Source organism: Quercus robur, chromosome 7, assembly GCF_932294415.1.
Source record: "Quercus robur chromosome 7, dhQueRobu3.1, whole genome shotgun sequence".
Taxonomy (NCBI): Eukaryota; Viridiplantae; Streptophyta; class Magnoliopsida; order Fagales; family Fagaceae; genus Quercus; species Quercus robur.
The window spans coordinates 27,810,946-27,834,992 of NC_065540.1; the positions used below are offsets into that span (position 1 = coordinate 27,810,946).

General features: G+C 33.1%; 2 protein-coding genes across 4 annotated transcripts; both read right to left on the bottom strand.

Annotated features, from left to right (window-relative positions):
* Nucleotides 1–717: 717 nt before the first annotated feature.
* On the bottom strand, nt 718–1,874 carry LOC126690885 (dehydration-responsive element-binding protein 2F). The gene has a single exon (XM_050385999.1). The coding sequence runs from the start codon at nt 1,759–1,761 to the stop codon at nt 901–903; it is 861 nt and encodes a 286-aa protein (XP_050241956.1). The 5' UTR covers nt 1,762–1,874; the 3' UTR covers nt 718–900.
* A 4,612-nt stretch (nt 1,875–6,486) lies between these two features.
* Nucleotides 6,487–14,952, bottom strand: LOC126692997 (uncharacterized). 3 transcript variants are annotated; one of them, XM_050388832.1, is made up of 8 exons: nt 14,795–14,952; nt 13,867–14,043; nt 13,538–13,734; nt 13,300–13,407; nt 11,160–13,147; nt 10,818–10,893; nt 9,654–9,840; nt 6,487–6,836 (listed from the first exon to the last, which is right to left on the bottom strand). In XM_050388832.1, the coding sequence occupies exons 2-7, from the start codon at nt 13,964–13,966 to the stop codon at nt 9,682–9,684; spliced, it is 2,628 nt and encodes an 875-aa protein (XP_050244789.1). In that variant the 5' UTR covers nt 13,967–14,043; nt 14,795–14,952; the 3' UTR covers nt 6,487–6,836; nt 9,654–9,681. The 3 variants fall into 3 exon arrangements, 2 of the variants coding, with proteins under 2 accessions (XP_050244789.1, XP_050244790.1); XM_050388833.1 differs by lacking the exon at nt 14,795–14,952 and adding an exon at nt 14,655–14,675; XR_007645170.1 differs by lacking the exon at nt 10,818–10,893.
* Between the last annotated feature and the right edge of the window lie 9,095 nt (nt 14,953–24,047).

Genomic DNA, 24,047 nt, shown 5'->3' on the forward strand with positions numbered 1-24,047 from the left:
TAGATCTATCGAGAGTTCAAGAACCTCGATACCTGCTCAACACCTCTCGATCTATCGAGCCTCAAGTCATTTGAATATAAAATTCAGTTTTTGGCCCATGATGACTTGGCTTCCTAGGGATAAAATTAATTAATCCGACATTTGATTGTGAATTCCAACATAAAAAAAATATAGTTTACGGTATTCTTTTAATGAAATTTGAAATTTTTTGTATATAAAATGATCAATAAAGGATAAAATATAGTATTGACAATTTTGTGTCACATAAAAATTAAGCCTATTAGTCATATTATTAATTGAAAAGTCGATATTAGAAATCTATGATGATCCTTCTGTACCTAACAAACAAGGCTTAAGGGAAAAAAGCCCCTCTTGTGCCAGTATTAGGGAAAGATATTTTGAATAGTACATATTTCTCCCTTCTCAATGGAATGGTAATACTTGTTTCACATATAGGTATAGCTCCAAAAAACAATTGAAACCGTTGGGTTGTTTGTAAAACTAAACCCTAAAATAGTCTGGGTAATAAACATAGTCCCTAATGGAATGCCAGATGTCAAAAGCCCGGGTCAAGGATAATTAAATTATGCTGTGATTACTTTGTAACATGTTTACCTGTAAGTTCTTCAGTTAGTCAGTGACTAGGCAAAATCATGCTTTGATACAAGATAACCATGATGTTGATTGGAAAAAATGATCCAATGTTTAATCAGAAAAAACAAAAAGATCTCTTCTTTTGAAATACTACCAACGTAAGAGTGATAGAACTAGCAGTACTGGATTTAAAGCCAAACTGAACTACAATAGCTTAGCTTAACCGCTGACTGATTTACCTATTTCTAACTGATTTTGAACTCAGCTGAAGCTAAATCCTACTCGTTCCAAAATCAGCTGATTCTCTCAGAAATTCCAAATGGAAGTAGGGAAACTCAGATCCTCATTACAATCATAAACTTGGAGGTTACCCAGTTCTTCTCCTTGATCAACAATCCCATGCATCTCAATCAGTGCATCCCAATTGAAAGTCTTGTCAGCTAAGGCTCCAAGTTCTTCACCATAATCTTTCAATGGAGAATCAGGCACCGCCAAGCTTCCTGTGGCATCGGTTGTTTCTGACTGTCTCTCTTCCTTCAGTATACCCAGCTGCTGAAGAAACTCATTGAGATCAATCTGTGGTTTCTCCTCACAAGCTCCTATCATTTTGTCTGATGGAATTTTTGCGTCTTTCTCCTTCGCTACTGGATTTTCTACTTGGGTATTCTCACTCATGGTCTGGACTTGATCAGCTTTTGAATCACAGGAAGATGAACTGGAAGAAGGGGTTTGATTTTGAACCCCATTTTGCTTCAGTTCTTGAAGCCTCTGATGAATGACATGAACACTAGGTTGGGCATTTATATTGAGCAACCCACAAGAAGGAAACATGGAAATGAAATTCTTGGAAGGAAACCATTTGAATTTTTGGGTTTTGATAAGAGAATTGGAGTGGTGAGGCTGAAGGTGAGGAAGATTGAGATAAGCATCTGGGCCATACAATCTCCTTGCAGCCTCATCATAAGCCATGGCAGCTTCTTCAGCTGTGGCAAAAGAGCCTAACCACAGTCTAGTTCTCTTCTTAGGCTCTCTTATCTCAGCAACCCATTTGCCCCAAGTTCTTTGTCGAACACCTCGATACTCACACGAGGCGTTCTGAGGGCCACCTTTGCCTCTTGTTGGACCTTTCTTCCATGGTTTTAATGGGGATTTTCTGCAATTTTCCATGGCTTTGTTTGATTTGGTGGGTTAGAGGAAGCTGAGTGAGGGAGTGAGTGTGTGTTAGTAGCAGTAGGAGTTGGGGGAGTGAGGAAAATGGGTTGAAAGGCGCGGGATATGTAGGGAATGAGTGTAGCTTGGTTTAAATGTGTTCACGGTTGGGGAAACTTTTCTGGCCCATGTGACCCTCAGTTAAGTCTATGTATAATAAAGTCAGAGAGTTTCAAATCAGCTCTGTTTGCTAACATTAACATCCATGGATCTGTGGATGAATCTATGCATGTTCTTAGTTCTTACTCGTGATCATTGCATTATTTCACTCCATCTATTTTTGTGATGAGTCTTCGTTTTGAATTTTCTTTTTCATCAAAATGATAAATAAAAAAACCATTTAATTCTAAAAGTCACTATATTACGATGGATTGAACTCCAAAATTTTACGTATAGAAAGAAAAAGTATCAAAATTTTAGGAATACATAGATAATTCAACATTACCTTGTATTAGTTGGTGTTATGTTTAATCCTATAACTATATATAAAGGCTAGATTGGATGACTATCATGGTTCATATATAGCTTCCCTTCCTTTCTTTTTCGTTTTTATTTTTTATTTTTAAAATTCGAAATAGCATCTCTTCCTTTAAACTTCGTAATCTTGGTGGAGGTAGGCTTTGATTCCAAAAAATATGAAGCCAACAGATTTAACAATCAACATAATCAGTAACTTCTTTATTTAGCATTATAAAAATAATAAAAAAAAATAAAAATGGATACCTTCCTTGAATTAAAGTATATATCAAACAAGAAAGTCTTTTGCCTTTTTCTGCCTTAAGATTTGATGCTTTTAAGATGGACCAGGTAACAAATATAATTAACACTATTAACACCTTTGTACTTGTTAATTAGTAGTGGTGCGTATCCAACCTATCACCCCAAAAAGACCGACCCAATCCAACATCTTGGATTGGTTTTCATAGGTCAGTGAATTCAGTTGGAATTTTATTTTGAGTTTCGGATTGGTTGGATTCAAATTGATAGTTTTTTTAACACCCAATCTGATCCATCATAAATATAAGTTTATTTAATTATCATTTTTTTAATTTTTTAGTTTGATTTATTTTTGTGTTTAAGAATTAGTTTTCATGAATTTGTAAATCTGCACTATAATTTTAGCATATTATGTTATTTGTAATAGTTTATTAAAAATTTAATAAAAATTCAATCTTTTTACAATGCTTGAAACATATAAACACAACCCTCTGAGTTGATTCAACTCAACCTGATCCATGTGGGTTGAGTTGGGTTGGGTTAGTTTCTATGTATGTAATGGGTTGAGTTGGGAATTTCTCAATTTGACAAACTTAGGTTGAGTTGAAAAAATCATCAAATCTAACCCAACCCAACCTATGATCACTCCTTGTTGGAAATTCCTAGATTTCATAATGCCACTCCATATTTGTGATCCCATGTCTTAGATATAATAACAAAAATGTTGTAGCCTTGTAGGAGTACTAGTTACCAATTCAAACTTTCTTGAGTTGTTACAATATTCAATGGATAACCATTTTATTTTTATAATTGAAAAAAGGGGGTCTTTTTCTTTTTGCTATGCTTCAATGACTATAAATAAAAAGGAATTACAAGCGAGGTACTCTACCCTACAAACATACTCGATATGAGATGGAGGTTACCTAGAAAAAAAATTTGTTAGAAACCTTGTAGTTTTAAACCGATTCTATGTTTCCTTGCCATGATGTTCACAACTAAAGTGGGCTAAAAAGTGTAGCTCTCTCTCACAGAATATGTACTTCATTTTTTTTTTTTTTTTTTGACAAGAATATATACTTCATTTGATTTATCGTTTTTGCTCTAATGAGCATGAGTCAATGGAACGCTCGTAAATTTATACTTTTTGAGTATATCTACGAAACCAAAAACATATAAATATTTATGACTACGTGAGAATAAATTTGAACATGCTTGAATGAGACAAGAGACTGAGTTGAACTCCAATAATATAATTTAAAATAATGACCCAAATTGTGTAACTTCTAACAATCTTGTATATAAATATATCTTTTAAAAATTCAAGAGAGAAAAACACACAATTTTCTAATGAATAATGATTCTCTTACTTTGATACTATGACAAATTACCAACTGTGTCAAAAACTTCAATTTTCTAATAGTTTGTTATATTCTTATCCTCAGAGATGCCACTGGAGTCATGCCGAAGTATCAATTGAACAAGTAGTGAGTGTGAGCGAATACTGAATACTAGTTAGATTGCATTAAATGTTGAGGTGGTGAGTGGAATTTTTGGCAAGACTGCTTTTTTGAGTCAAGTGATGAATGCTTTGAATGAAGTCCACTATCTCTTCCTTGGATTCTATAAGCGTTGGCTCTCCATAAATCTAAAGAGCTGAATTTTTACTTAGAGAGAGAGAGAAAGAGAGTGAAGATGCACCTCACAAACATTTTTCATTTTCACGAGCTTTATTTCACATGTTTTCCTGCCATTCATAACCTGATTCCCGGGACTGTCTCCTTCACCTTTATCCCATGCTCTCTCTCTCTCTCTCTCAATGGAAGTACATTCTTACCAATAAGTGCTGCAAATCGCAATATCATCTCATTTATAAACGAGGATTATGACATGAGATAATCACGATTAATGGTTACGTAATCGTCGCAATAAAGAGGATGATAACTTTGCAAGAATTTTGCAATTTGCTAATCTTGTAATTGTGGTTTTAAAGTTGAACTTTCTATTTCTCTTTGTGAAACACGTTAACAAGGAGATTACAATAGCTAAGAGATTTTTAACATGGGCCAAGTTGCATGACATACAAAACAGCATGATTGCAAACCATATTTTATGAATATAAAGTATTTGAATTTGAGACTTGAGAGAATTCTACTCTAGGGCTGTGGATGGACGTATCTCATCATAAATACATTATGGGTGTAAGTTTACTAGAAAATTTTCAGCTCATAACTCAGTCAGCATCAACGATACTCCCAACCAGAGATGGAAAAACTTCAAGTAAAACCCAATCAATGAAACAGAGTCAAATGAGAGAACCATGAAGTTGACATTTGTGTGTTGATAATCATTTTACTTAACCAAGAACAAGTGTTAATATCCATTTATTTTTTCAGCTGAAATTATGTATAGGATTTTTATGATTTTCCGTTTAGGAGTTATGTTCTTCAATCTTATATGGCTTGCAATTTAACCTGAGATAGATTAGCCTTTTCTATGTTATAAGATGTTACGCCATGTGGCTATTGGTGAATAAGCAAGAATTCTTATGGGTTTATTACTTTGTCAGTTGTCAAAATTCAGATCCTCTCATATTCTCTGTTGGAGTGGAAAGTGAGATGTGGGAAACTTGAGGAGAGAATGGTGGGGTAATTACAATTTTCCTCTATTTGGTAAAGAGGAAAATGCAGCACAAAGAAAAAGGGTTGGAAGAGTATTTTCTCCCCAAACCCACAAAATCTCTCTCCAAAAAAATTGGAATTGGGTTTGGGATCAATAGTCCCCAGCTAAGATAAGTTGGCAAATTTGCAGTTTGATCTATATCTCTCAAGTGTATTTATAAGGTATAATGTTAAGTATTTCAATTTATCCAATTTTTATTCTCATATAAAATCGATGGATAAAGAAAACAAAATAAAATAATAAATAAGATACGTTTACTTTTATATGATGTCATCTAATAATTAAAATTTTCTCTCCTTTGTACCAAACACATGACAAGCAAGAATATCTTATTTCCTCTTCTTCTTTTTTTCATTTTTTCTTACATTTTCCATACCTCCTATTTTCATCCTTGTAAACATGATTCTCTCCTTTCTACCAAACATATGACAAACAAGAATACCTTCTTTCCTCTTTCTTTTTTTTTTTTCTTTTTTTTTCATCCTTCATATGTTTACTGTCCCCCCACCACTCTTTATCTTGCATCCAAACATAATGTTCCTCCCACTTTAGTGAGAAATGCTTAAAAGGGGAAGGAATAGAAGAATTCCATTTTAACATTTCCATTCTTTCTTCTTAAACTCCCAAACTGAGAATGAATCAAACATTCTTAAAAAAAATCCCTTTTAGTTCATTTAATATCTTTCTTCCTTTTCAATCAAACTATTATTATATACTAAACTCATCACATGTGTTTTGCGTGTGCAATAATGGTCTTTTTTATTTGTTTGTTTATTTTGGTTTAGTGTTATAATGTAAAAAAGTGATAAATAGATAATTTTTGTAATTTTTTTTTTAAATAAAAAAGTAAGGTAACATAAAATAATGTTTTAAAAACAAATAGATATTGTGTCCTTTTAGGCTAAATGGAAAAGATAAAGAAAAAAAACCTAAAACTTAGGAATAGTAAATTACTATTTTAACTAGTTTGTGTTTTTTAATTTAAAATTATTTAACTAAAAGATAAGAGCATTTTAAAGAGTTAAAGAATTTGTGAGGGGGTATTTAAGTATGCAAAACGTTGAAAACCAAACAGGATAATGTGTTATTAATATTATAGATGAAAAGTGGTATGTTTATAATATTTTTACAGCATTTTCACAACAAATCATAGTTGGTTAGTCGTTATTGGTTCTAATTTGAATTTGTTACTAAAATTACTTTTTTGCCCTATCAATAACAACTTGTAATAACCTACCGCTTAAGATTTATTGTAAGAATATTAAGAAAATGTTGCAGACATGATACTTCTCATTATATATACATTATATATACATGGTAGCTTTTGTTCTCAGTAAAAGTTGAACTATCAAGACAAGTTAAATGTGCATCTGCCTCAATCTGTGGGAGAAAGAAACGGCAAGAAGCAAATATAAAACGAATTCTATATATTTTCCTTTGTATTGAGAATGATGATGACAAGAGATGCAAAATCCCTATTCAACTCACGCAAAGGGCAAGTGACAAGTGATTGTCACTTTTAGCACCCAGAATCCAGATAACAAAATAAAAAAAATAAAAACCTAGCAGTGTGATCTCTGAGGTCAAGAATCAAAAAGAACTTTCTCCCTCCCTCTTCAAGTTGACCACCTGTACAGCTGTCGAAAATTGTGAAGAAATACATTATTTAGATGAACTTAACAGCCACTGGGATAATAGTGTTAAACAAAACAGCAATAAGAGAATCACCCCACCAGATCTTTTTACCACTAAACCTAAAGGAACTCTTTGTGAGAATTCCAAAACATAACACGTGTGAAAAATCCCTAGCAACATAGGTCTTAAGACATAAAGTAAACTCCAATCAAAAAAACCAGAACAAATCTCATAAAGAAAATGTTATTCATATTCTTATAAATATATAATTGAATTTCATTATTCATGGTTTAATTCCCAAAAATTTATCCACAATGACTGGCACACAACTAATATTCTGTAAAAGCTCAACATTTTGCTAGTAATTGCAAACTGCTCTATGTCCTAGTTTTTTATCAGAACCAATCCATAAGAGACCAGCAATTAAAAACTTAAGACCAGCTAATCTATCGTTCCTGTAGTTTTCCAAAAACAGAAAAACCGTTCCCAAGCCTTAACATGTACCAACAATTGGAAGTCCACTGTACAGATTCTGAATCTAGAAAAAATTGCCCCTAGACAGACTGGGATCCCAGTCCACCATACCAATTGAGCTAGATAGCATGTGTATTTGGGTTTTATTTGAGGTTCCAAACCCCAGCTCAATAATATTAATCATAATATATTCCATGGTTGTTAACTGGTTCCTATTTTCATCAACAAATGATTTCAATTTTAAGGGACACCCTCAACATGAATCCATGCTTTTATTTTTATTTTTTTGAAAAATAATAACAACATGCTGTTATCCCCGCAGCTCGAACCCTTTCCCCCCTAGACCTCCAAGCACTTCGTGCATGAGGAGGTGTTAATTCAGCTACAAGACCTTTGGCTAAATCCATGCTTTCAGATTGTACGCTAAATAGTAAAAATCTATTGAGCCTCTATAAATATACGAATAAGAAAACTCTAACAGACAATGAAAATCATTTAAAACAGTAAACACTTCATTGATAGCATATTAAATTAATATATATAAAATTCAAAAGAAAAAAAATGCTATCAATGTATATTAATAAAAATAAATAAATAGATAAACTAAACGTTAAATTTGAAAAAAAAATAAATAAATAAATAAAAATAACCCAACATTAAACACAATTGGGAGGCAAAGGGGATAGGCGGGTAATTTCCAATCAAGCCCCCTCTTCTCCTCACCATTTTCTCTACCATTTTCCCCCCCCTCAACCAAACACTATCCCATAACATTTTCTCCCCACCTCTCTCCCTCATTTCCCATCCCCACAATAATCACCCCAACCAAATGGGCCCTTAGGTCCCTCCATAAAAAATAACCAAATCATCCTTAGGATTTTTTTTTTTTTTTTATTAGTACACATCATCCATTAGTGACAGGTTGTTACAAGTTGTTACAAGTTGTTATTAGTAAGCAAAAAAGTAATTTTAGTGATAGGTATAAATTAAAACCAATAACAACCTACCACTTATGATTTGTTGTGAAAATGTTGTGGACGTAGCACTTTTTTATGAATTATGATCAATAAGTAAGTTTTCTCTTACTTTATCAAAAGTAAACTGTATTTACATCATCCATAGGAATTATGATCAATAAGTAATTACAGTTTTCTTTTAATAAAGTATATACAGTTATCCTGGCAAATATTATCAAAATTAAAAACCTTATTAAAATATTTCAAGATAAGATTGATCTTATTTAAACTTTGACCACCAGAGGCAATCGTAATAACTACAAGTCATTGGATCAAAGTGATTCATGAAAGAAAAAAATAAAATAAAATAAAATCATTGGGCCAAAGTGAGATATCAAGGCAGATCAAAAGGGCAAAATATATCCCTATATCAATATGCAAGCTGACCAGGACAAAGCACTTTGTTTTGATCATAGTTAGTAAAACACTCGTAATATAAGGTATGCTACATGTGCTTTTTTTAAAAATAAAAGAACTCTAATTTACTGTCTGAAATGAAAATGCTCTGAAAACACACTTTTAAAAAGATAAATAAAAAATTAAAGCGTAAAATACATATTAAACTTTTCCATAATTATACTCGTACAAAACTACTTCAATCTGACTAAACTTTGATACTCTTATTGGCACTAAAATTGTTTATTGTGCTAAGGTGTATTATTATATAAAACAATAACATTATAAAAAAAATTATATATATATATATATATTTAAATGTTTAGCTATTTATATTAAATGTCAGCATTTTCATACTATTATTCCTGCCTTGGTGAGGTTCCACATCATCAAAAAAAAAACATTTTCATACTAATATTAATAATCTTAAATTTTACTGTCAAAAAAAAAAAAAAAATCTTGAATTTTTATCTGATTTACTTTATTTTTTATTATTATTTGAATGACTGAATCTCAACGTCCCATGTATGTATGTATGTATATTATTATTACTAGGTTTAAAAAAACAAAAATCAAATCTATCAAACCCATGACCTTATCCTCCTACCCATTCCTGTGGGAGAAGGAAGGGTCGTTTGAAATACAACAAAAAATTGAAAACTAAGTAAATATATTAATATTTAGTTGGCTGTTGGTAACATCATATGAGAACACACAAATAACATACGTAAGCTACTAAATTTGAATATAATAAAAGAAATGATTAACATACAGATGTTCTTTTAGCCCCAAAATTTTCACACAAATTCACTATATACTTCTATACCTGTTAAGTATTTCTATTTACGCTTTATTCATACTGTTTTTTATGCCAAATTTTTAAAAAAGGTTTTTAAAAACTTGAACTGAATGAAACACATATGTAACTCTTACCATATATAATCCGTCTATATATTACAAACTACTGTTTTGACTTGGGGCTTCTTTTGCACATGTTCCTCCATTTGTCCTTTAGGTCTATTGTTGTACGATCTGGTCGGAACACATCACCACCAAATTCCAAAATGTTCTTCCATGGGATATTACTGTCGTTGGGGTTTGTAAGTTTCTGCACTCCCTCCTAAAATAGGGAAGGAAAAAAAAATCAACATAAGAACTTAAGACATATGCAACCTCCTGAAAGCAATGATATAGATACATGATATATATATAATCTGAGATGAACACAGCAGACATGTTAATTCTTGAAAATTAAAATATGATACAAGAGTACTTTAATCAATGATTTACATAAATAAATATTCTTAAACTCATATTATGCTAAATTTTAGTATAAAACATAGACAACAAATCCTAAAGGACGTAAAACATATTTGAATAATAAAACTAATTAAGACATTATTAGTTTCATAGAGAGAAGTGAGATTGAGCGAGAAAGAGCAGCAAAGTTAAGTATCCCCCCCATACCTGTCAGGGTGTGGCCTAGCGGTTGGAGTCTTGGGATAAATTGTAGACCCAGACATCCAAGTTCAATACCCACTAGGAGTTCCCCTGGATTACCTGATAAACGGTTCAAGTGGGTGGGGTTGTGCAATAGTGGTTTACTCCCTAGAGGTGGGTCCAAAGGGCCCTGCCCTGGTGAGGTTGCATGTCATCAAAAAAATTTATCCCCCCAGATCTGAGAGTTTCTGTATTGAATTGATGTTTTATACATCTATGACCACTAGTTTGAAGTACCAGTGCTTCTTAGTGGAAAAACAAAAATTAAGAATATAAGACCTGTTGTTGTATATCTAATCAATGAACTACTGGCCATTAGTCCTAAATGAGAGCCACAAGTATACAACTTATCATGCTGACTGCTAGCAACTCTCATTCTTCATCAAATGCATGTAAAGTACATACAAAAACTATAATTTTTTTTTCTTTTTTGGAAATTCTGAAAGAGAAAATATAAAATTTTGAGACCCAGTCTTAAATATGAACTTGAATACACTTAAACTAACAATGACTACATACAAATGTGATAAGTAAAACTATGGACTTTTAAACTACTTGTCAATATGAAGTGATGCATTCAAAAGGTAAAACAAATACCTTTAGTCTCTCTTCCTCCTCGGCAGTCCATGGAACCCTTTTTCGCCTTCGCAGAGGAGGAAGTACTGGGTATGTACTACAAATTATAAAATAAAAATAAAAAAATAAAAAAAGTCATTATCAATGAAGGACAATCAATGCAATGCAAACCTAAACTGCCACTCATAACCAGAGTGCATGGGGTAAGAAAACATGATTCCAAGACCAAATATGGTTACCAGAGAACATTACAAATTTCTAAGACGGCTTCTGGCTATGCAAGGTAGAAATACCTAACACCTAGAATGACATGAAGGGAAGATGATAATTGCATTAAAAGGACTTGATACATGAACAACTTACTGATAACTCTCCCGCCTTCGTAATCTTATTGAATAATTAAAAATGATAGACTTATTAGTTTCATCTCCAGAAGTTCCTTCACCATCAATATTAAGTGCCCAAACAGGTTCCCGTGGTGGATCAGCAATCTGTTGCCCTGAAACTTCCTGATGAAATCCTTCTTCTGCTTGTCTTTGATTGACAGGAATAACATCTGTGTTTTCCTCATGGTGAGCTTGTCCTTGGTTAGTGAATTCATTTAGTGTCCCAGTAGTTACAGTTGCCTCTTCCTCTCTTAGTGTTGCATTGACATTATCACATGATGCAGAAGGTTCTGCTTGTTGCATGAGTTCTTTTCGCCGATGCTTCAAATCCATATGAATAAACTTGTTTAGTTCTGTCTCTGCCAAGGAGGCCTTTTTCTTAGCTTCAAGGTACTCTGACATAGCAAGAGAATATACACAGAAGGGGCAGTAAAAGTTTCCATTGTCGTCAAATCTGGATGAGAAACCCAAACAGTTCTCATGAACCACCAATGGGCAATTCCTGGTGTTACATTCTAACAATTGACCACCTTCATTACACCTCACACAAAAGTTATGCTCTGTACAACCAGCTGATGCTAAGGAATCATGACTATACTTGCACTGGGAGCTCAAGAATTCAAGTTTTTTCTTGGAGACATCAATTTTATATTTGTGACACTCATCGCTGTCATTTGATGTCTCTGCTTCACAACAACGATCCATAACCTCTTCAGCTTCATTAGTGATAATCTTCTGCTGGAATCCATCCAGTGATGCAGCATATGGTGCTTTTAGTTGAAAATCATGTCCACAATTACATTGGGATTCATTTTCTAGAGTCTTGTTCAAGAGAGGAACACTTGATGTTCTAGGTTCAGCACAATTGTCACTATCATCTTTGATTTCATCAACAGAGATCTTTTGACTATGTTTAACTTCAGACATGCCCTGAACCATCACACTGGCACTACAAGGAGGGAGAGAACCAGTAAATGGTCTTGGTTCAACACAATGCTCACCATCGTTTTTGTCTTTGTTGACAGAGACATGTTGGAAAGGTTTATCTGCAGATGGATCTTGAAGCATTATTGTGGCACTATCAAGAGTCCCTGACTGATTATGATGGAATTCATCTTCTAGAGTCTTGTTCAGGAGAGGACCACTTGATGTTCTAGGTTCAGCACAATGCTCACTATCATCTTTGTCTTCAACAGACATGTCTTGAACCATCATGGTTGCACTATAGGGACCAATTAATGGTCTTGGGTCAACACAATGCTCACTATCATCTATGTCTTTGTTGACAGCGATATTTTTACAAGGTTCATCTGCAGAAGGATCTTGGCATATCATTGTGGCATTATCAGAAGTCTCTGACTGATTATGATGGAATTCACCATCACTGTTGTGGCCACATCTCACCGAGACAGTATGCTCATCATGACCATCCTCTAGAACCCTGCCTTCTTTCAGAGTTCCTATCTGATCATTTGCCAAATCACAACCTTCTCTTTCAGAAACTGGCATGACTCTTGCAGAAGAATCTTCTAACGGTTCTGTTCCATGTAGAGGGACTGGGTTCTCTTCTATGGACTGAATCGAAGAAGAGGGACATTGCTTCTGCTTTTTGGCATTTATGTGGAGTATGTAACCATCATTTAATGTATTTTGGTTCTCATGGAAGTCGCCAACCATATTTTCAGTAGCAGACCTATTTCTTCCCCTCTTGGAAGGTAATAAATTCCTATTACAAGGATCTTTTTTCAATAGCTGATTCCCATTCTCAAGCATTGTTGGTATCAAGTTCCCTTTTGCTCCCATGTGTTGAGTATCAAAGCAGCTCCCATTAACTCTATGTGTAAGTGCATTGTGATTACCATTATTCACAGGAATTCCATCACCTGCACTTGTCAATGTCAATCCACTCCTTTCCTTCAAGGAATCAGCATATGGATGAATGCCTTCAAGAATTGAATCTTTCAGCTGTTGATAAAGAAACACAAAACCAAATAATGAATGACAATAGATTTTTTTTTTTTTTATATAAATAAATTTTCAGATAATAATGAATGATAATAGATTAAACAAAGAAAAGGTCATCAGAGAGAAACAGGGGAAAAAAAATCTCCCTTTACCTGTTGTAAGGCAAGCTTAGGCATTCCAGCTCTTTTATGAATAATAAAGGGGTGAACATCCCATTTTAGGAGCTCAGGTCCAGCAATTTTAAGATCTGATAATGATGTCTAACAAAAGAAATGTTCAACATCAAAATGGAAATCCAAGCTCCTAAAATTTAGAAGCAGATGATAAAATACACACGATATTACATACAAATGAAGTGTTGAAATTAGATTTTTTTTTTTTTTTAAATACCTCATGCAATATGTGTTGGAGAACATCTTCACAGCTTTTCGAAAAATCAAGCCCAACTTTTGAATCCAGGGTAGAACAATCACCATTTCTGACTCCATTAGAGGGATCAAATAAAAACTCCAAACATCTCAAAGCTAACATTTCCCTCATGTTTTTCCCCAAATCATCAGGTAATTCTGGAACCAATTCAATCAAATCTGAAACAAAGAAATCATGTAATATCCCAAAACCGCAACCTTTGGCTAAAAGATTGATTAAAAAGATAATCCAAAAAATAAACTATTACTATAACAAGTTTTTTTTTTTGGGTAGATTTGGATTCCAAATACCATGCAAAACAGAAACGTCCACTTGCTTGAAGCGTGCAAGAGCTTCAATGACCCAAATCCATGGAAGGATTGAAGCATGATTAGATAAATCTTCGTCCATGGGAGACCACAAATTTATTGACCCCACGCCGCATACAAGTGCAAGAGCTTTGAGCTTAAATTGATGAGGAAGAAGGGCTGAAATCAATGAAACCAAAATTGAGATTCTAACAACATCAACATGGTAGGAAACTATTTAAAAAGATTTAAGTATAGCTGCTGCAACTACTCTTTCTATATCCTACCATTTTGCACGCAAAATGACTCATAATATACCCCATTACAATTTGCATGAATACATCAAGAGATTAAGACTAATGAATTAATTATTCAGGAATACAGCCTCCCACATAATAATGAGTCCTATTAATTAAATTTATGGTGGGACCCACCACTTCTGTGAGAGGAGGGAGTACCATGTCATAATATTCGAGGGGTGCCTAATAATTTTCCAGATTAATATTCCACCAAATTAACACAATGCTATAAATTTAAACTATAAATTAAATAATAAAAAAATTGAAGCAGGTTGATCATACTAGGGTCAATGAACTCTTCCAATAACATTAAAAAAAATAAAAAAAATAAAAAAAAGTTCCGGTTTAGGAAAAATGTACCCAAAAAAGGGGAGCCTCGCCCTCAGCCTATGTTGTAATTTGTTCTCAATGTTATAGAATTGAGAATTTGAAAGGCCATTGATACGCACTTAGATTAAACCCTAAAATCTAAATCTAATTTATCATCAGTACCTCAATCGATAGAGGAAAAATATTGAGAGAGATTTTGAAAACTTCAGGGGTTGAGTTTAGTTTTCAGTTTCAGCGAAAAGAAACAATTGCACAGAAGAAGAAATGAAATGAAATGAAATTGGAGGGGTTAGAGTTCGTACCTTTCTAATTTCTCCAACAATTGCACAGAAGAAGAAATTACTGACACTGACACTGACACAGTGACAGAGGGAAGACGAAAGACGGAAGAAGGGCGAAAGCTTCAAAAAAATGACTGTCTAGTAATTTGCAATTCCTGTCTGTAAATATTAATGCTAATGGATATCCAGGTGGCCTGATTAATGCTAATGGATTGGATATCCAGGTGGCCTAATTAAAACCCGCTAACCTCAAATTATTAAATAAATATTTCTAACTCTATTCTTTCTCTGTTTCTTTTGCTTTAAATAAACCAAGCTATTTAGAATGGAAAATTTACAGACCAGCTGTGTAATGGTTAACAATGTAATAAGTTAACCAACGTTTGGAAAAATAGCGGACCAGTTGTTGAGCTGGACTTAAAAATGCCACTTAGATCTCGAGTCTTAGAAACTCGAAATCTATTTAAAATTTGCATATAACTAGATCGAGTTCCCCTGGAAAAAATTTTATAACACGCATCAGTCTATAAAAACATATCAGTCTTCACAGATAAAAAATTATCAGCCCTCACTCTCTCACCCAGAGCACTCAGCCTCACTGCCTCACTCACCCATAACTCTCACACCACATTGCCTCTCAGTCTCACCATAACTCTCACACCACATTGTCTCTCACTCTCGCTCACCACATTGCCTCTCTCATTGCTCTTCCCTCTCAACAAATTCATATCTCAGGTAAGGGTTTTTTGATTTGATTGTCATTGTAGTTGGGTATTAATTGTTGTTGGGTGTGGGTTAAAGAGTTTGTCTATTTATTTTGTAGATAGTAACATTACTTAGTTAAGATACCGATATTGTGAATTATAGAACTTTGTTTTTTAGTTTTAATTTTGATAGGAATTAATTTGCATGGTTTTTGTTATCAAAATTTTATTCATCATTTCTAGGCTCTTATTTTTATCATGATCTTACAAGTTTCTTGACTTTATTCATCATTATTTTGGGTATGAAATGGGTAGTGAATGAATTGTAATGAATGGGTATGTAATAATGCCATTTGAATGGGTATGAAATGGGTATGTAATGAAATGAGTGACTTATAGATATAAAATGAATTGTAATGAAATGGATATGTAATTCATGCCCTTTTAATGTGTAATGTAATGGCTTTTTTTTGTATTGGGTATGAAATGGGTAAGTAAATGTTATGGGTATGTAATTAGATAAAATATTGTATACTTTTACAAGGATTTTGGCTTTTTTTTGGTATTGGGTATGGAATGGGTAGTCTTAGCATGATGGAAAAATTATTTGGGTATGAAATGTGTAATGTAATTCATACCCTTTGAATGAATTGGAATTTGTACTTTGTGTAGTTTGACTAGATAAAATGTTTTTTAACTAACATAGTAACTTGACTCTAACAAGTTCACAATGCCTGAAATTGATATAATCCTATACCACGGTGGTCCGCTTAAGAATGCCAATGCTAACAAGGAATTGCCATTTGAAGGGTCGGGTATAAAGACCTATTATACCCAAATTGATCGTAGGTTGAAAACCCTTGATGAATTGAAGATGATAGTTATGGAAGAATTGTGTGCGAATCATGTTGTACACAACATACAAATTACTTATCGTATGTCACATGAAGTCCTGCAGAACCAGATTAATTACAAGTATATGGCGATAGGAACAGACAAATATGTAAAGATCATGTTTGACAAGTTGGATAGAATACCTGCAGTAAATGGTATTGAGTTGTACATACAATTGGAGCCATGTGCAGAAGTTGGTATCGAGGAAATCCAACAAACAACCACAAGTTTACAGGTTACAGTTCCGGATGCTCAATATGAGTATTCTACATATGTAGAGGATGATGATGTTCATGCCGATGATGATGATGATGATGACGATGAGAGTGATGATGACGACTATGTTGATGAGACTACTACCATTAACGGTGAAGATTTTGTCGGTAGAGATGAGTTTGAAGAGAGGATTGAATGAGGGGACTTTGGGGAATTTGAGAGGGACTTTGGGGACTTTGAGAGGGACTTTGGGGACTTTGGGAGGGACATTGATGACGATGAGACATTGGACGGTAGTCAACCTAATGCAGACAATGTTATTAATATCCAAAACATTACGGATCAATGCCCTGTTGCATGACAGATTAGTTACCTCTTGTTCAACTTTATTAACAGATAAATCTAAAACATCTATTCTTCAACTTTTTAATATAGAGTCATAAAGGATAGATGTCATAGTAAAAGCGCAATTTATAGATATCAGATCTCTGGAATAAGGCATGACTAGGAATGTAAGCCAAGATTACCTATTCAGGGTTTCCTTCAAAAAGCTTTCCACACAATAAGCTGACAAAGTGTCTCCAATAAAAATTACCCCAGATTCAAGAAAATAGAAGCTAATGTGACCTGGAAGCAATAAAAGAGAACAAAAAATTGGGAAAAAATACATAAATATAGGAAGAAAAAAATAGATTTGCCTGCAATAAGATCCAGAATATGGAAATTTTAAAAATCCACTTCCATTGATCTTTTCCCATGGACCATGAGTGTAAAATCCACTTTCATTGATTCAGGAGTGTTTTATCGATCGTCATATATGTGAAATATTAAAAATAATAAATAGACTTCAAGTGGGTTGATTGGTAGAAAAATGGGCCTATTGAAAAATCTAATTAAGCCCAAAACAAGTCCTAAGATTTGTGGCCTGCTCAACCCTCTTTGATTTGGAGTTCCATCATCAAAAGGTGGCCCTTTGCTTGGGAGTAAGGACCTCACAAAATTGTACAAAAATAAAATCTGATAGGAAAGAACCATAGGTCCTTTTACCTGGTTTAGGACCACAATATAATACAGCAAGCTTTTGGGCTCATATCTCAAACACTTCTACTTCAATAATTATATGTTTTTGAATTTTCCCCCAAAAGATTGAGCCCTTCAATTGAAGGGACAGAGAGTACTAAAAGTCTAAAACTACTTTGAAAACTAATTGCAAAAATCTTTTTTTTTTTCTTTTAAAACTGTAGTGGTTATATACTTATATCGCTAGCTTTCAAAATCACAATTTTGGAGTTTTGTTTGTCAGCAAACCTAGGCACCTGCGTAAAAGAATGAGCATTAAAAGAATGAAAACGGATTTGTTTCAAAGAGAAATGAAACACTCGAGTTCTTCTCATATGTGAGTGTATGTGAGTGAGCATTAAAAGAATGAAAATGGAAACACAAAAACTTTGAAATGAAACATTGAAAGAGCAATTCTGCGTCCTCCCTCCACATAGATTTTTACATCTCCTTGAATCAACATAAGCCATGCTTTGTTGGGAAATTTCACATACTAACTATGGTGAATATCCTCTTATTTCACCTTTTTCTTATTCCTATATGGCCATCCAACAACACACATAGCAAGGAATACCCATTAAGCTTTTTATCACTAAAGAAAATTAAAATTTGAATTTTTATTAAAAGCCCATAAACACAATCTTGATTCTTGAATGAGAAACAAAATAAAGAAAACTCCTTTATCCATTTATTCTCAATCCCACCAAAAAAAAAAACAAAACAAACAAAATTTTGATTTCAATGACATCTATGTCTACAAATATAAAGCAACTTTAAACAAAACCCAAATGGGCATGTATCAAAAGCAACTGAAAACCCAAGTAAATCCACAACCCAGAAACAAAAACAACAGCAGCAACAAGTCCTTTAGTCAAAATAAGTTCTAACATTTAGATTTCTAACAATGTGTAACCCACCATGCAAAAAGCCCAAATCTATAACATAAATTCAGCAAAAGAGGAACGGAGAATTGTTACCTAGCAAGTAAGATGAAGAACGAAGACCATAAACAAAGCAGAAGAGAGCCTGTGGAGACTGAGAGAACAGGGTAGCTGATTTGGGTGTGAGAGTGAGTGATTTTGAAAGTTTAGAGTGAGTGAGTGAGTGAGTTTGAGAGCGCGGAGTGCTTGAGAGTGAGAGTGTGGAGTGTCTAAGAGTGCAAATAGGTTTTAAGTGGTCAAAAAACTCGGTTTTAGAAGGGAGTTTTAAAAAAAAAAAACGTTAAACATTAATTGAGTTTTATAAACTCGATATCCACGTGGAAAACTCTGTCCATGTCATTATATGAAAAACCCCAAAAACGAGTTTTAAAAACTCGAGTTTTAGTTTGATCTCGAGTTTTAGAAACTCGAGATGCTAGTTTCACATTATCTTTTAGAACCGGGCAACTAACGAAATTGTTAGAATATTAATGTTATTTGGAAAGGGTGTTCCTGTTTAGAATATTTCAACCTTAACTTGAAAAAAAGCTTGTCTAAAAACATTTTTCTTCATAATTGGGCACAATTTAAATATATATAATTTTATAATTTTATATATATATACTTGTCTAAAAATATATTTATATAGACTTGAAATTAGATTTTATAAGTTTATATGATATTAAATTATTATTTGTAACTTATTGATAATATAAATAGTTTATTAGTGGGAAAATCTCATGAAATTGTGAAGAGAGAAAATATTTTACTCACAGTTTCACAATATATAAGAAATGAATAAATTAATCAAGTAGCTCATGAACAAGTTTGACCTTGCTCGACAAGAAAATGAGTCAAACATGAATATAAAATCTTGTTTGGTGATGAGCTCGAACTTGACTTGTGTTCAAATAAATAAACAAGCTTGAACTTTTAATACTTGACTCAGCTCGACTTGTTTACATCCCTAAAAGACAGGTTTGCTTTTATTGGATTTTTTTTTAAAATTTATTTATAATTTGATAGTTACAATGGGCGAGATAGCATTTGAATCCTATATGTCATAGATACATCAAGAGATGGTAACCGGTTGATTTACAAGGATTTCACTAAGTTCTATTTCGATTTTCTTATGAAATTTTAATTTTTAAGGTAGACTGTATTGTGAATGATATGTTTTGGTTTGTTGACAATGGAAAAAACACAATGAAAATGAGCATGATGTTGTAGGTGAAGGTTTTAGGATTTTAGAGTTTGGAATTAATTTTAAACTTTTAGAAAATGAGGTTTCTATTTTTATATTTTGATTTAAAGTTTGACTCTATGAGTGACAAATAAGAAAATGATAATGGGCATATAGCGTAGTGAGCTTATACACTAACACCCCCCCCCCCCCCTCCCCTTAACTAGAGCACGAAAACATCCCATAGGATGTGAGTTGGCAAAGATGTCTACAAGCGGATCTTGGGAAATGACAGATAGTGACTTAAGAGAACCTTGAAGAAGATGATGCTAGACAAAGTGGCAATCAATCTTAATGTGCTTGGTCCATTCGTAAAAGTCATCATTATGAGCAATAAGAATTGCACTCTAGTTGTCACAGTAAGTTAAGTGGTAGATAAAGTGGAAACACCAAAATCCTTTAGGATCCAATGCAACCAAAGAGGTTCAAATGTGGTATCGATAAGGGCACAATATTCAACTTCAGTATTGGAATAGGACACTACAGGCTCTTTATTGCATCATCAAGAGATCATAAAGGAGCTAAGGAGGAAGCATTATATATTTGTGGGTCGTAAATTAGTGAGGTTTTTTGCCTAGTTAGTAGCAAAGTAAGCTCTCAAGACAAGAAAATAGTGTCATTGAGATATTGAAGAATGCGCAAACAACAGCTTAGTAAATCGAATGTGGAGCATACATGAACTAGCTCACATGATGCACGACATAGGAAATGTTTGGACGTGTTACTATGAGATAGATATCTAGGAGGGGAAAACCATCACTAAATCCAATGTTGATTAGTTTGGACACTCGAATACCCATCGTCAACCGCCGCACTACTCTAATAGAGTAGTTCTTATTTCAAGTGACTTTAAATCAAGTAGGTTTATTGGGTCCATGTTTGACTTGGACAATCCTAGTCTTAGTGATATCAATTCAACATGTCTTAAAGCCAATATTTTGTGATTCTTTCTTCTTGTGCTTGCCCCAATTTCCCAACAAGTTTCACTCTCCAATTAGGTAAATGCTAAATACATAGGGTTTCTCCTTGACTAGATAAATGCACTAGCCTGAGATACTAGATTCTTTCTTAAGAAATGGCAAAAAAGGCTCATAAGTTGGAAGTCAAAACTTTTATACTTCGCTAGAAAGGAAACCTTGATACAGTCAACTACCTAATTTATCCCAACCTCATACATGCTTTTCTTGAACAAACTTCGTGAATATTAGCAAACTCCAAAGGGACTTTTTGTAGGGTTCTAATCTAGAGAAGTGCAAAACGACTCTTATCTCTTGGGAAGTATATGTGACACATTAGACAAGTTCATTTAGAGTTTTCTATTGGTGTGTGTTCCAAACACTTGATATTTATAGTGAATCGTATATTTTTACTACCTAAATTTTCTTAGTAATTAAATTAAAATAATAATTTTTATGAGGTAGGTCGAGCTGGTAGCTCTCAAGTTGCCAAGTGGCTCTTTCTATGGGTGGCAAGTGGCAACATCCTACCATGACACCTCATTGGGTGTAGGTAGGATTCGCGGTTCTTATGAGACCAAGTGCCCAGTATTAGCCTTCTTTTTGTGTGAGTTATAGATGGGATCAACAGCCCACATGATTCCAAGGGCGTGATGCCGTACTAATTCCATACCTACCCCCTCTTGTGAAAATTGTAAGAGCGAAAAGAAGAGATATAGGATATAGAGGTAAAAGAGTGAAAATATAGAAATACTTTTATAGAAGTAACGCATTCGCGTTATTCTATAACTTTGTGAGATTGTTCTTGAACTTATTTTAATTCTCTATTATTGTATTGATTATTCATATTAAATCTATTGTATTAGCAAAGGGAATTTGAGTATTTATCACTAATTATTTTTCTATTATTTATGCAACAACAACTTTCTTAATGCTAAGTTTTTGACTTAAAGGAACTTTTCACCATCCACATATGATTCATATTGTGAGAGAGATGGTACATGCTTCTAATACATGACTTTAATGACCATCCATGTACCCAAAAATCATGATTGCATTACATGCATCAATTTGTTCTTGTATTACATGCATCCATTTGTCTTTGCATTACATTCATTAATTCATTCATTGCATATCAAAAAAATGATCTTGAGATTCTAACGATCATAATGGTGTGTCCAGTTTCCAAATCGAACCATCAGATGGAAAGATATCGCATGATCAAGTTGCACGGTCAACATGCATTGTGTCTAGGTAGAGTCAACCACACATGATCAATCTAAATTAATTCTGATTAGTTAAGCAATTAAAATTAATTAAATAATTTTGTGATTGGTTGATAATTAGTGTTTAAAATAGGATTGCATGCATAGGATTAAAAGGGATGATTGGATAACAATAAAATTGTAGATAATCTAAACTTTATCAAGATTTATTTTAGGGTATTTATCTACAAGATAATTATTCCCGAAAAAGTCTAAATTATCCAGAAAAGAGATTAAAAAAAAAAAATCATAGACTAAGGATGAAAACACGTCTAGGTGCGAGGACCGGATCAAAAAACTCTAGGAGAGTCCAAAATGCACTCGAACATGGAAGAACGCTTGGTGTCCAAGAGCCCATTCGGCACTTTTGGAGTGCCAAACGGCACTTTAAAAGGGCCGAATTTCCCCCTTTTGGGCTTTGGCCCAACACCCTTCAGGTGACGATAAGGCAGATCCTTTTCGATCTTTTCGCAAAAGGATGAGTCCCGATTCGTGTTCTACACATTGAAACTATTTTTTAGAGTCTTCTAACCTCTATAAATAGAGACTGGGTCTTATAATTCAGGACCATTTCCTACGCTCTAGAAGGCATACATTTTGAGGCTCTCAAATTGCTGATATTTGCTGATCCTCTATGATATTTTCTGCTAAAATTAGGGTTTTTAGGTTTCAAAGATAACCGAATAAGTTTCTTTAAACCCTAAAACATCCTCAAGAATAAGGAGTGCTCATTCAAGCAATTGTTTTCAATCACCTTTTCTTTTTATGCTTCTTGTTTATGATGATGAATGTTTTTCTTTATTCATGAATTATTATTTATTGTTTTGTTAAAGCATGATCTTGATTTTTATACAATTGTTATGATCTTTTTCTTAATTCCAATAATCTGTATGTGAATAATTCTTTTTCTTAAAACAAAAACAGATTTGCATTTTCTTAGATGTATATCTAAATTTTTCTTAAACAAAAATAGATTTGCATCTTTCTTAGATGTAGATCTAAATTTTTCTTAATTCAAAAAAGATCTGCATCTTCATTAGATGCAGATCTAAATTTTTCTTAAATAAAAAACCAATTTGTATCTTTCTTAAATACATATCTGAATTTTTCTTAAATAAAAAACCGATTTGTATCTTTCTTAAATACAAATCTGATTCTTCTTTAACATATGCAGATTTTTGAAATAAAGAAAAAGATTAAACATGATTGTGTTTGTGATTGTTTTATTTAATTCATGTTGCATAAATTTAAATTATGAGTGAAACTTTCTTCTTAAAAATCTTTTTCATTCTTTTAAAACATATAAAAAACAAATCTGATTTTTCTATTATCAAAAACTTTTTTTTTTAATTCTTAAAAAACAAATCTGATATTTTTCAAATCAAAAGACTTTATTTCATGTGATAAACACAAATCTGAATTTTCTATCTCCAAAAATTACCTTTTTCTACATCCTACAAAACAAATCTGGTATTTTGACAAATCAAAATCAATTTTTTTTTTACCAATCAAAACAAATCTGAATTTTTTAAACATAAGAAGAGACTTCATTCATAAATAAATTTATGTGATTTAATCTTTATTTAACATGTTCAACATATCATTTATGACATACATAAAAAGATACATTGCTCACAAGAGTCTAGAAGACCAGACTCTGTTTGAGCAGAATAGGTGCCTAACACCTTCCCATTTCTTAACCTAGTCTCTAGATTTAGGTCTTTGGTTAAGTAGATCTAAGCCTTGTCTTTACTTTTTATTTTGGGTAGAATGTAACTAGGAAAAAAAGCCATGTAATTATTTGGTAGTTTGTAACTAGGACCCAAAGCCATGTAATTTTTCAATTTTCCAAATATGTAATTTTTTATTCAATCAATGAAGAGAATAATTCAGACACGTATTTAGTTTTTCTTATTTTTTGTATAAAAAATAAGTGGCAACTCTATACCACTTACCCAAAAAGAGAGGTGCCCTAAAAAGCACTCCAAACTCTCTCTCTCTTTTTTAAGAGGCAACT